The sequence below is a fragment of the Nelumbo nucifera genome, chromosome 6 (genome assembly GCF_055504915.1).
Source record: "Nelumbo nucifera cultivar China Antique chromosome 6, China Antique-T2T, whole genome shotgun sequence".
In the NCBI taxonomy this organism is placed as follows: domain Eukaryota; kingdom Viridiplantae; phylum Streptophyta; class Magnoliopsida; order Proteales; family Nelumbonaceae; genus Nelumbo; species Nelumbo nucifera.
This window is the reverse complement of record NC_142654.1, coordinates 1642507-1655752: the sequence shown is the minus strand read 5'-3', so window position 1 is coordinate 1655752 and position 13246 is coordinate 1642507. Positions and strand designations below refer to the sequence as shown.

Below are 13246 nucleotides of genomic sequence, written 5' to 3'. Positions count from 1 at the left end.
GTAGGCTGTGTGGGATCTGATTGGTCTAGGTCAAGGTAGGGACTAGAGTGGGATCAGGGACTGGCCTGGCCTGTGAGCAGGTAGGTAGCCCAATCCAGTTAACGGACTAAGGCTAGTAGTCTGCTCACAGGCCAGCCCCAGCCTGTGCTTGGGTTAGGGGGGTCTGGGTTTGGGTCAATGGTATATGTTGGGAGGGATTTGGTCTTGGTCTAGGTCAGGGTTGGGACTGGAGTGGGATTAGGAACTAGGCTGGCCTGTGAATAGGCAGGCAGTTCCAACCTAGTTAATGGACTAAGGTTGCCTGCCTACTCACAAGCCAACCCAAACTATGCTTGGGATAGGGGGTTTGGGTCAATGTTATGGGTTGGGTGGGTTCAAGTTAGGGTCTGGGTCAGGGTAGGGACTGGAGTGGGATTAGGGACTGGGTTGGCCTGTGCTTGGGATGGGGTGGGGTGGGGGGTTTGGGTCAAGGGTATTGGTTGGGTGGGTTTATGTCAAGGTTTGGGTCTGGGTCAAGGGTATGGGCTGGGTTGAATCAGGTATGGGTCTAGGTAGGGACTGGGGTGGGATCAGGGGCTGGTTCATTACACTAATTTTTTTCTTGATTATGTACAAGCCCAAGTTGGAGATGGTTTTGAAACAACCACAGAACTTGAGTTAGCTACATATGAGGTACTTAGGGCTGGTGTACAAGAATCTCAGCCCGCACAAGATGTTGCTATTGATGGTTAACCCCCAATGAAAAGTGTAAGGAAAAGGAAAGACATAGACTCTTCTTCTTCACTTTCCAACTCATATCATAGGCAAAGAACGGTGGGAATGGGTATCTATACCAACACTGAATCTAGATTATACATCTTGAACGCAAGTATCTTAATTTCATATTATTTGAATTTGGCTCATTTTTTTTTTTGTTTCATAATGTAATTATTCATTGTTTTACAACATTATTGCAGTCTAGTAGAGACAATAGTAGATTGTTATGAGTTTCAAGGAGGGATGGACAAAGTAAAAAATGCAGTCCGTCAAGTATATGATATGTGGAACTCCATTGTTAATGAATGCACAGTAAAACAATGTATTTTCTATTGTGGAATAGAAAATAATTATATTTGATCCTATTCATTGTATTTTGAGTAGTGTTTAGGTTCCCTGATATTACACTCTGAATTGAAACCACACAATATATATATATATATAAAATGCAAAAAACATCTTTCATTATCATGCATCAACCAGATTCTATTGTTCATTTCAACCCATTCACTACTACAACACAAGAACAAGAAACTTTTCATGTCCATCTTGTAATGGCAACACAACTTGTACATGCTTAAAAGAATCATGTATTCTTGTACATGCAATTTCCTTTATATCCATCAATTCCCCCCTTAATTCTCTAAGCTCCTTAATAATACATCCATCTGACAATCATCCAACATGACTATCCTCCAGACCTTCACATGAACATTTTCTCCTCTGTTATTCAATCTGCCTATCAACAACCTTTACCTTCCTAGAAGTTCCCTGATCTCCTCAACTGCCCTCTTTGAAAACTTTTTTGTATCATGCCACCTAAAGAAATTGGACCCATTTTTTTGCATCCAAATCATGAAAGCACTTCCTTAAGATAAAATCAAAATAAAATAAGCAACCTTATTTACCCATTAACTTGTATGGTGGACAACCGTAGAATCTCCTTCCAGGATTGTCCTCCGTCCAAGCTACGATTGTAGGAGCTTTTAGGCCATAATGACAAAATACAACTTGTCCTTAGTAGTCAAAGGCCCGAGGCCGGTGACTTGAGTTTAATGATGATGACCCCTCCATTTTTGCAATAGGGGAGTTGAACAACGACGAAGAATAGGGCAAGGCTGAAGAAGTAATCGATCTCCTGTTCTGAGGTAGAAGACGATGGGATGTATTTCATTCATGGGATCGGAAATGGAGAATGAAGAAGACGATGGGATGTATCTCGATCGTGGTCTGAGATGGAGAAGACAACTGTGGTCTCCGTTGTATTTTTCTTTAACACTTATCCCTGTTTGAATGGGGTGAATGGGCCCCAAAAAAATGTTAGATTTTGAAGGGCATGCCAAATCAGCATTTTTGATTATTTTAATCAAGCTCAAACGGCATAGGCGACGACGTTACAAACGCTGTATGATTCTGTTTACGGTCGACTTTTTTTTTTAAGTCTAAGGGCTAAAGTGACCTTTTCTTAATTTGAGGGCAAAATTGCCTTTTTAAAATAATACAAGGGTTGTTAATTTGCCTTTGCCCGAGGAATTCAGTCTGCTTTACTCACACAAAGACCATGGCTCTTGTTGATATTAGTTCATTATTGCTGGAGGTTCATCCTAACCCGGCCTCCTTGGTGCATTTATACACTCATTTTGGATTGCAGGAGTATATTGGTTCACCGTTCTGCTCATCCAGTAGTTGAAGTATGCTCTGACATGTAATCTTGTTTGGACACGATCCTTTGTTCCAAATTTTCTTCGTCTTATTTTGCACTTGGACTCTGATGTAACTCAGATATTATTATGAATTAAGGATCAGCCTTGAGGCTTCTTTCAAGAGAAAAACAGCGCTTAAACTAAATGAATTAATAATTTGGCATGGTCATTATATTGACTTAAAAGGCAAATATAGACGCTATTTTTTTTTAATGCAGCTGCAGATGATCTTGGGCCACACCAATTTAATGGTGAGTCCAGATGTCAATAGACAAGATAGACCCAGTGATCATGGTAAAAAAACCATTGCAATTATGGTGAGGTCACCCCTCATTGTATCACCACTTCTATAGCTAGCTTAGGATAAAGAATTAATAAGTAGGGACCTAATATTTTAGAGGGGCATATGTATCAATTACTAAAAGTGATAGTACTGTATAATTATAAGAAGACGTATCTAAAGGGGAAGTTCGTGGAAAGACTTAGCTGGATTTTCCAAATTTTGGGGAGAAAGGGTGTGGCTCTTCCTCTAAATAAATATGGACATCATATTGGACTACATTAGTGCATTCCATTCTTATCATATTGATTTTAGACTGTATTTGGGATTCCTTGTTTTAAAGGCTAATAAGGAATGCCAAATGCAGCCTTATTAAAATCCATGTTCACTGAATTAGGTATAGCAAAAGTTGTTTGGGAGAATGATCCATTAAGGTTAGAATTTGTAGGTTCAAAGTACTATCGGGGTAGGTGTTAGTTCAGAATTGATGCTAATTTACAGTGGACTTTGATGCATAGAATATGGGTTGTATTTATTCCTCTACAGTGTAAATCGAAAATCTGCATTGGGCAAATCCGTACCTCTCTTAAATTATTTAGGTTTGAATAAGATTTGATAAAAATTACAATTTTCCAATAATTTAGCTATATCCGGGGATATCTGAAAATTCTTTTGAGTGTTATTATTTCACACCATCAATTTTGGTCTCAAGTCTAGATAAAAGAGGGTTGGCTGGTGTCAGATTGGCAGATAACTTTAGAATTTTTGTCAAACCTTCATGGTTATAGATTTGATATATTTTAAAATGACAAAATAGGATTTATATAGCACCCATATAATTAGGACAAGGCTTACATGATGATGATGCATACGAATACATGAAACATTGTTTCTCGATAAAAATCCAACATAAATTTATAAAATCCGATATAAAGCATGAATCTGTATATTGTGAATTGACAAAAAAAAATTATCCTACTTAATTTCAAGTTAAAAATTCAATAAATCGAGTCAAGCAATCTGATATAATCATGGTGTAATATGTCGTAGCATTTTTCTTGTAACCCCCAAAGAAACACAAGAGCACCAGCCAATAAGAAAGAACAGATAATACTTTCATAGTGGTAATAAAAAAAAAAAAACTAATACTTTACTAGTTTGAAGTAAAACAGAATGGTTCGTTTTGTTTGTGTAATTGAGATGGAAAAATAAGAATATTCTTTAAAAATTTATATTTTCTTAGATTTGTTTTTGGCAAAAGGGTGAGATGCGAGAATACACGTTTCAATTTTTAGGATGTGGGGTCTCACCAAATAGGTGCGACCCCATTGAGAAAGGAAGTTGAGTGAGAAAATTTCATCAAGGGAGGCAACTAAGTATAGTCTTCTTCTCAAATGCCGTCCAACGGTTTACTCATTGGCGCCATCTCCGGTTTTCATTGTCAGAAAACGGCTTCTGACTTCTACCTCTTCCAAAAAACAGCTTCCGGAATCTGCCTCTTCTAGAAAATGGCTTCCGGCTTCCGACTTCTACCTCTTCCAGAAAGTAGCTTCCGGCATCTGCCTCTTCTAGAAAACGGCTTCCAGCTTCCGATGTCTACTTCTTCCAAAAAACAGCTTTTGGCTTCCCGCGACCAACGATTTTCATTGCGAAAAAACGGCTTTCGGTGTTTGTCTCTTTCAAATTTTGCAACGTTCCTCTAACTCCATTTTCCCATCGCCACCGCCTCTACCACCACTACGAGCACTACCGAGGTACTAGGTTGAGAAAAAAATGGTCTTTCTTCCACCGATGCAAAATTTCTCAGCATTCCCTTAAAACAAATTAATCTCATAAACCAAACACAAGTGACAGGATTGAGAAGAAAAAATTCCCTTTTCATCACATCCCATCTCTCTCAGCAATCAAACGGATCATAAGGGAATCTTGTGTGATAGAAGGATATGATTGCCATTTTGCGAAAGATAAGGAGATCCGAGTACTTCAATAAAAAGATCCTCCTTCCTCTGTGCTTCCGCCTTCTGGTCCCGCGTTATACTCTTGAGTCTGTAGACCTGAATGCTGAAAATTGTGTTGACCAAAGCCAAGATTTTGAATTGACAAAGCCTCCCCCACCTCCACGGGCTCCACCCACCCTATGCCGAGGCGCAGGCGGTAAGAGACTTAAGAGTCTACTCGTTAAAAAAAACGTGTGGACGGTGAAACTCGTTTAGTGACTGACAATGGACAAATACAAGTGGTGCTTTCTTTATTTTTCTCATTTTTTTTTTTAAATCTCTGTTTCTCTCTCTCTCTGCACACACACACACACATATATATATATATATATATATATATATACAAGTGCCAAAACCAGCAAAAATCATCAGTGTTCTTTCATCTCTTTCCTTCCGAGGCTGAAATCAACAAAACCGTTTTTACTTGTTGGATCTAAAAAGAGATAAAATCAACGCAAACTGTCGTTGCTGCACTGAGAGAATCATGGCTGGAATGAAGCAAATCACGGGTTGTTCTTTGATTGAGAGAACTTCTTTTCTTCCTTCTTCTAGGTTTCTTCTTAATAATCATTTTAATCAGCAATGGTTTAGGCCGGCGGTTGTTCCTCTGAGAGAGCGAAGAGTGCATTTAAGGAAGGCGGCAAGAACCCCGGTAGCGGCAATTAGTGAGAAACTGGTGAAAGTTGAGCCAGAAAAGCCTGTGAAATTTAAGGTGAGGGCAGTGGTAACTGTGAGAAAGAAGAACAAAGAGGACTTCAAAGAAACAATTGCAAGGCATTTGGATTCTTTTACTGATATGATTGGATGGAATGTCGTTCTACAGATTGTTAGCACCGAAGTTGACCCAAGTAAGTTTTTTCCCCTCTCCCTCTTTCCTTGCGCACTTCTCTCTCTCTCCACCCCAAGATCTCTAGTGATAACTCTGATCCAAATAAGACTTTTTCCTTTCTAATTTTGGGTAATCGTTTTCTGATCCAAGTGAGCAATTTCCTTTCTGTGTACTGATTCTCTGATCCAAAAGTCTAATTCCCCTTCTTCTTTGTTCTTGTTTTTCTTATCTTCTGTTCTGAGTTATCAAATTTGTCCTGCTAATTTTGACTCGCCTCTGGTTTGGGGCTGATAATTTTTATGAATGAATTTATTCTTTTTCCATTATGTAGGAACAAAGAGACCGAAGAGGAGCAACGAGGCGGTGCTAAAAGACTGGTCCAAGAAATCGAACCTCAAAGCCGAACGGGTCAATTACATAGCAGAATTCACAGTGGACTCCAATTTCGGGGTTCCCGGAGCCATCTTGGTGAGTAACAAGCACCAGAAGGAATTTTTCTTGGAGAGCATCACCATCGAAGGTTTTGCATGCGGTCCGGTCCACTTTGCCTGCAATTCCTGGGTTCAGTCCAAGAAAGACCATCCGGGCTTGAGGATTTTCTTTTCCAATAAGGTGAATCTCCTTCCTTTGATTTCAATACCAAATCCTACACCGACCTTTTCCAATATGTTGAATATTAACCAAGTCCAGTAGCCCGCCCACCTACCACAGAAGAAAAAAAAAAAAAAAAAAAGACAGCCGAGAATGTTGAAAACAAATTCATTTTCCAAGGAATATTGAAAATCATAGTGGCATATAAACTCGTCGTTGTTTACTGGCATTCCTCTTTTCTGATTTGAGTTACTCGTACATACTATATAAAGCATTTTTCCCCTCAAATATCATGTTTTTCTTTTTTTAATATTTTTATTCTGTTGGATTTATTTTAAAATTTACAAGTGGGTTCATTTCCTTATGTATTTATTTATTTATTATTACCATTCTTATGGGATCAACTCTGTAAATCGTAGGACAACCCTTGCTATTCTATTATTAACCCCAATCTATTCACAGATCGATGTTTCAGTTAATTAATTATTTGTTCTCGGAAGATCAATAGATCACTAGTACGTTTGCAGGCGTGCGTGCAGAATAGGACCACGCCACCACCCAATCACTGTAATGATGGGATTGGGATGTGCCCTTTTCTGAAACTGAAATGGCTCATTTCACATGTGCCTCTTTTATTTAATCTATGATGAATTGGAAATTTGGAACCATCTAAACCTGTTTGTTTTGGCTCGTATGTCTTTTGTTCGGATTCTCAAAGGGAATATCAAGTATCTATTTTTTTTTCTTAATATTTTTCTTTTGTATATGGAATTTGGTTGATGTGAGCAGCCATACTTGCCTTCCGAGACACCAGTTGGGCTGAAAGAGCTGAGGGAGAAGGAACTGAGAGGACTAAGAGGTGACGGAAAGGGAGTCAGGAAGCTCTCCGATAGAATCTACGACTACGATACCTACAGGGATTTGGGAAATCCTGATAAGGGAATCGAGTTTGCAAGGACAACTCTGGGCGGTCAAGAGATCCCTTATCCAAGACGATGCCGCACCGGACGTCCTCCAACTGATACCGGTTAGTTTCCATCTCTAAATTCTATAGCTCTGCCATGAAAAACTCTAACGAAGGCTTTAACTCTCTTAAGGAATTTGATGGAGTTCAGGCAATTAATGAAATGGTCAGTGTTTTGGGTTCTTACATGCAAGTTACAACTACTTAATTGGTTGTCTTTTCATTTTTTGATGAAAATTCACTTAATTGGTTGTAAATCAAGTGAAATTCCAACTTGATGTTAACAGTTTTCGCATGGAATAGTCAGGATCAGTGTGTTAGGTACTTAATACAAGCACATAAATGAAGCTGGTAATTGATTTTCTTTCCACCAATCTTTGATTCTTGAGAAGCTGAAGCTCTCAGTGGTTAATTACTTCTAGACGTCTTTGTCATATGTTTTAAAGGGGCGTTTCCTTTTTCTTTCCTTTTGGAATGGAATCCTTCTTTTAACCCGTCATTTTATTAATAAGGACTAAGAATGTGAATGACCAGGTGGTGTTATATTTAAATTCTACAGATATGAACGCAGAAAGCCGTGTGGAGAAGCCATTGCCAATTTACGTGCCACGGGACGAAGCATTCGAGGAGTCGAAACAGGATACGTTCGCGGCAGGGAGGCTGAAGGCCGTGCTCCACAACTTGATACCCTCTCTCATCGCCAGCATATCTGCTGAGAACCCCGACTTCAAGGGGTTCTCCGAGGTGGACAGTCTCTACAAAGAAGGTCTACTCCTTAAGTTGGGCTTACAGGATGAACTCATGAAGAAGCTTCCCTTACCCAAGATCGTTAGCAAGATCCAGGAGTCTAGTCAGGGTCTTCTGAGATACGACACTCCTATAATTTTGTCCAGTAAGCATGCATACCCATAATAATCCTTTTTCTTTTTTTGGTTTAGCACTTGAGATTTGCTCCTTCATTATCATGCATCCACAAGATTAGTGTTAGTGAGACTCTTATCTTCTCTTCCCTTCTTCGGTTGATTCAATGACAATGTGCACGCTCTCTGTCAGTCTCTCTCTATGGGCCTTCATTATTGGAGTGGAGGCAAAGAAAAGAAAGATTAAAGTCTAATTTTGGCCTCGGATAAGTCCATGGCCCATGGTTTTGGTAGGCTGTTGATTATTTGTTCATTATTGGTGTGTAAATGAAATCAAGTTGGGGTGGCCAACTTTTTAGTAATTGAAAACTCGCTCCCTTTCGCGGTAGATATTTAAAACGTCACCCATATTCGTCCGAAGTTCCTAACCTCCACTCAGAAGTCAGAAACATAGACGACGTGGCTTAATTGTCCACCGTGGAAGGGAGAAATTTCGGGGAGGAAGTTTTTTCGGTTGGTGCAAGTCTGCTTCGTAGGAACTGACCGTCACATCTTCATGTACGTACAGAGGACAAGTTTGCCTGGTTACGAGACGACGAGTTCGCCCGCCAAGCCATCGCTGGAATCAATCCCGTAAGCATCCAACGACTCGAGGTGAGTTAAGAGTTATAGTAATGCAGTTTGGACTCTCTGGGAAGTGGAAATGACACTTGCGTCGTTTTCTTATAACTGTATTTTGCATTATTTCCTTGTCATCAGGTTTTCCCACCAATAAGCAAACTCGATCCCGAGATCTACGGTCCACAAGAATCCGCACTCACTGAAGAGCACATCGTAGGCCACCTCAGCGGCATGTCGGTTCAACAGGTAATTGATAATAGATATTTCTATTAAGGGGCGGTTTGGTAAGTATTTTTGGTAGTTCTGTCAGTCAAAAGATGCATTGTGCTCTGTCAGTCAAAAACTCCATTTGAGATTTCTCAGAAATCACCCGTGTTGAGTTTTTTCACATTTTTCCAATGCATCAATTTTTGGCGATTAAATTTACCATGAACCAAGTAAGAAAAGACTGAATCGCAGTTTGCGAGGCTTATAAATAGCCGATAAACTGCACAAAAAAAGAAGAGTCAAACGGGGCCTAATTCTCTCAAGTCTGTCTCAAGCTATTATTATTTTTTTAAAACAAAAATGGGATTTAATTATTTTTCTTGTGATCAGGCATTGGCGGAGAATAAATTGTTTATGTTGGACTACCATGACATCTACCTCCCATTTCTGGACCGGATAAATTCTCTGGATGGCAGGAAAGCGTATGGAACTCGTACAATTTTCTTCTTGACCCCTCTCGGTACCCTAAAGCCCATTGCTGTTGAGCTGAGTCTCCCGTACAGGGGCCCCGGCTCCCCATCAAAACGGGTTCTCACCCCGCCCGTGGATGCCACCACAAACTGGCTCTGGCAGCTAGCCAAAGCCCATGTCCGCTCCAACGACGCCGGCGTCCATCAACTGGTGAACCACTGGTAAGCAGAAGAGCAGAGAGAGAGAGAGAGAGAGTCTACATCGTTTTGTTGATAAGTGTTGGTTAATTAATTTAGATTTAGAAATTACAAATGCTAACATTTTATTGGTGTTGAATGAATAGGTTGAGGACACATGCGTGCATAGAGCCATTCATACTAGCGGCACATAGACAGTTGAGTGCAATGCACCCTATCTTCAAGCTTCTGGATCCCCACATGCGTTATACATTAGAGATAAACGCTCTGGCCCGGCAGACCCTCATCAGCGCCGGAGGTGTGATCGAGTTCTGCTTCACTCCTGGCCCTTACTGCATGGAGATCAGTGCTGCCGCTTACCGTAACCTATGGCGCTTCGACCTTGAGGGCCTCCCTGCCGATCTCATTCGGAGGTTCGTTTTGCACTTTTCTCTTTCCTTATTTATTTTCTAAAAGAAAAAACAAAACAGTTTGCTGTATCTCCGTTTTAGGATGGCCCAATCACCACTCCCCTACGTGCAGCGGTTGCAAGGTTCAGTCACTGGACCAGTGATCTCACCAGAAAAATAAATAAACAAATTGAACCCTCATTTTTTTTAATCGCTGGTTCAGTCACTACTGTACTCACTGGACCAGCAATCCTGACGAATGGTCGACATTCTTCTTTATTATTGAACCAATACCCGGGCCCCGGGCGGGCTTGGTTGGGGTAAAAGAAATTAACGAAGTTGTTCATACACCATATACCTGGAAATGGAATCGAGGCTATCAGATGGAAGGGTCCCTGTACGAATTTTCAGATGTGTGGTGTATGATATGATTCTGGTGGATACATCATACATCCACAAATTGATAACATTAGCTTTGTTTTTTAATTGTTTCAACTTTCAATTGACTTGGACGCGCAGGGGTATGGCGGTACCGGACCCCACCCAACCACATGGGTTAAAGCTCCTGATAGAAGACTACCCCTATGCCAACGATGGTCTACTCATCTGGTCCGCCATCGAGACGTGGGTCCGAACATACGTGAACCGTTATTACTCTGATTCGAGCACCATACGAACCGACACAGAGCTGCAGGCCTGGTACTCCGAGTCAATTAATGTGGGGCACGCCGATATACGCCATGAAAGCTGGTGGCCCACACTCTCGACCGTGGAAGATCTTGTCTCCATCCTGACTACCCTCATTTGGCTTGCGTCGGCTCAACATGCTGCACTTAATTTCGGGCAGTACCCTTATGGTGGGTACGTTCCAAGCCGTCCACCGCTAATGAGGCGTTTATTGCCTCAGGAAGGCGACCCGGAGTACCAAAATTTCCTGGCGGATCCACAGAGATTTTTCCTCTCAGCGTTGCCGAGTTTGCTCCAAGCTACCCAATTTATGGCCGTGGTTGACACCCTCTCCACACACTCACCGGACGAAGAGTATCTCGGAGAGCGACAACACCCATCTACATGGTCTGGAGATGCTGAAATCGTTGAGGCATTCTATGGGTTCTCAGCAGAGATCAGACGGATAGAGAAGGAAATCGAGAAAAGGAACAGTGATCCTACACTCAGGAACCGATGTGGAGCGGGTATTTTGCCATACGAATTACTTGCACCAAGCTCGGAACCTGGTGTCACTTGTAGAGGGGTGCCCAACAGTGTGTCAATATAATGGATTCATGACTGACTACATTGTCCCACCCGCTCACACCACATTACATTTGTATTTGTTCATCCACTCCTCTCTCTCTCTATCTATCTATCTATATATATATATATATATATATAGTTTGTAAAGAGAAAAATTATGCTGCCAAAAATAAGCACACATTTCATGACTGACTACAGTGTCAATTTTGTTTAAGTCTTTTACCATAATTTTTTTTTATTTATTATCAGAAAAAGCCATTACTGGTTTCAAAGTTCCAGTATGGTTGGTAACGGATGAGAAAGTGAGCACACATTTCATTCTTCATTCATACTTCCATCGATCGACTAGATATTTTAACTTTGACTTGGTCTATGTAAAAGATTCAATACGATAAATCAATAAAAATAAGGAGACATATGTAGAAATGGTAATAAAATTGAGAACATATTGAAAATAGCATCTGACTAATTTTGTTTTCCAAAATTTCAAGCTCCCAACATCTTGAAACTCATATTAATCTCAGAGATTCATAACATGACTTTGACTGGTAATTACTTCTTCAAACTCTTCATATGTAGAAATGATTCAAACTCTTCATTTCATCAGGTTGACGAGTCACCCAGGTCGAAACCTGGTTTTCTAACCATGGACTAAATAGGTGGTCCACATCTAACTTCAATGTTGGAAATTACTTCTTCAACAATCACATATTAAAGTCATTTTAATGCTGCAAGCCGTGACGTTACAATCAACTACCAACTTTAACCTAGTAGACAGATTAATAATTTTAGGTGATAAAATTGTTGGTCACACCCATTTCCAACTGGAACCTTGATGTCTTCAGTCTTCTTCTTCTCCAAGCAGACTTAACTGGGAAGTGACAATGGTACATGGTTAACCTCACATCTGCAGCAACCTTGGATAATTGCACCATTTTCCTGCGACCACCAATAAAGCAGGGACACATCTCCAATATTTGATTTCGTCGGCTCAAAAATATACTGGGTGATCTACTTGTATTTTATTTGGTGGTCACAACTAAATGATAAAACCGTGGTGGTTGCATTGCAGGTGCAAATTCGATTGTTTCTCGGAAGAAAAACCGAGTATCAAATTTATCTACCTTAGATCTCTTTTCTTGGGTAGGAAAATGGGCTAAGAAAACCGGGGTAGCCCCACTTTCTCTTATTGTTTGTCTTATAGACTGTATTTTGGTTTGGTAGAAAATAAAACAGAAATAGGAGGTTAAAAGTTATTTAGGCTCAGTTTGGAAAGAGTACAAATACAAATATGTATAGTGCAAATACATACAAAATAATACAAAATACAAGATTTTGCATTCTATAAATTTGTATTTGTACTCCTCCAAATACAAATATGTAAAGTGCACTGTACATATTTGTATTATTTTATATATATATATATATATATATATATATATATCTGCACTGTACATATTTGTATTTGTACTCTTTCTAAATTGAACTTTAAGGAATTTCACAAAAATTCTAATTAAAGAACTTTCCATCAACCTTATGTTTCTCTTTTGTTTTTTATCAAACCAAACATAACCATAAAGTTTCCCTTTATCTAATCTATATGTTCTACAGAGATTGATTTTGACCAACCAAAATCCCCTTGTCAATTTTGATAAATACCATCTTATTGGTAATCACTATTAAGGTACCAGTTGATTTATACATATTTGAAGGTCACCTATTTCTTACAAATTATAATCACGACCTTGTTAAAGAATGAATGATAACTAATTCATTATAGATGCCGACCCATGTTCCAGTTAAAGGGTCCAAGCCCATTCTGAGAACTAACAATAGTTGGAAAAAAGAGTATTATATTTTAGAACTTCAAGTTGCGAATCAGCACCATAGTTCCAAGGGCCTTGTGGGTTAATTGGAAGGGCAGGCAGTGTATATACAGGCTACGAGCAATAGTGTAGAATTGATTGAGATAGAGAGAGAGAGATTAATAATGTAATTGGGGTTTTGCTAAAAGGAAAACTACTATCACTGCTATATATATTACATAGCCATAGCCACCATCAAGAACAAGAAGTACGAGAATTTAACTGAAATAATAGGTTTGAGCTGGGTTGGAAAACAAAAAAA

General features: G+C 39.7%; 1 protein-coding gene across 1 annotated transcript; it reads left to right on the top strand.

Annotated features, from left to right (window-relative positions):
* The first annotated feature begins 5084 nt into the window (after nucleotides 1–5084).
* Nucleotides 5085–11308, top strand: LOC104609274 (linoleate 13S-lipoxygenase 3-1, chloroplastic-like). Its single transcript, XM_010275543.3, has 9 exons — nucleotides 5085–5584; nucleotides 5897–6177; nucleotides 6946–7183; nucleotides 7680–8012; nucleotides 8549–8634; nucleotides 8740–8847; nucleotides 9199–9500; nucleotides 9623–9889; nucleotides 10385–11308. Exons 1-9 carry the CDS (start codon nucleotides 5221–5223, stop codon nucleotides 11139–11141), a joined length of 2736 nt encoding a protein of 911 aa, XP_010273845.1. The 5' UTR covers nucleotides 5085–5220; the 3' UTR covers nucleotides 11142–11308.
* Nucleotides 11309–13246: the final 1938 nt, after the last annotated feature.

Coding starts and splice junctions, on each gene's coding strand:
- LOC104609274 (XM_010275543.3), top strand. CDS start 5,221: ATGGCTGGAATGAAGCAAATCACGGGTTGTTCTTTGATTGAGAGAACT. Junction 5,585..5,896: donor TAGCACCGAAGTTGACCCAA/GTAAGTTTTTTC, acceptor TCCATTATGTAG/GAACAAAGAGACCGAAGAGG. Junction 8,848..9,198: donor GCGGCATGTCGGTTCAACAG/GTAATTGATAAT, acceptor TCTTGTGATCAG/GCATTGGCGGAGAATAAATT.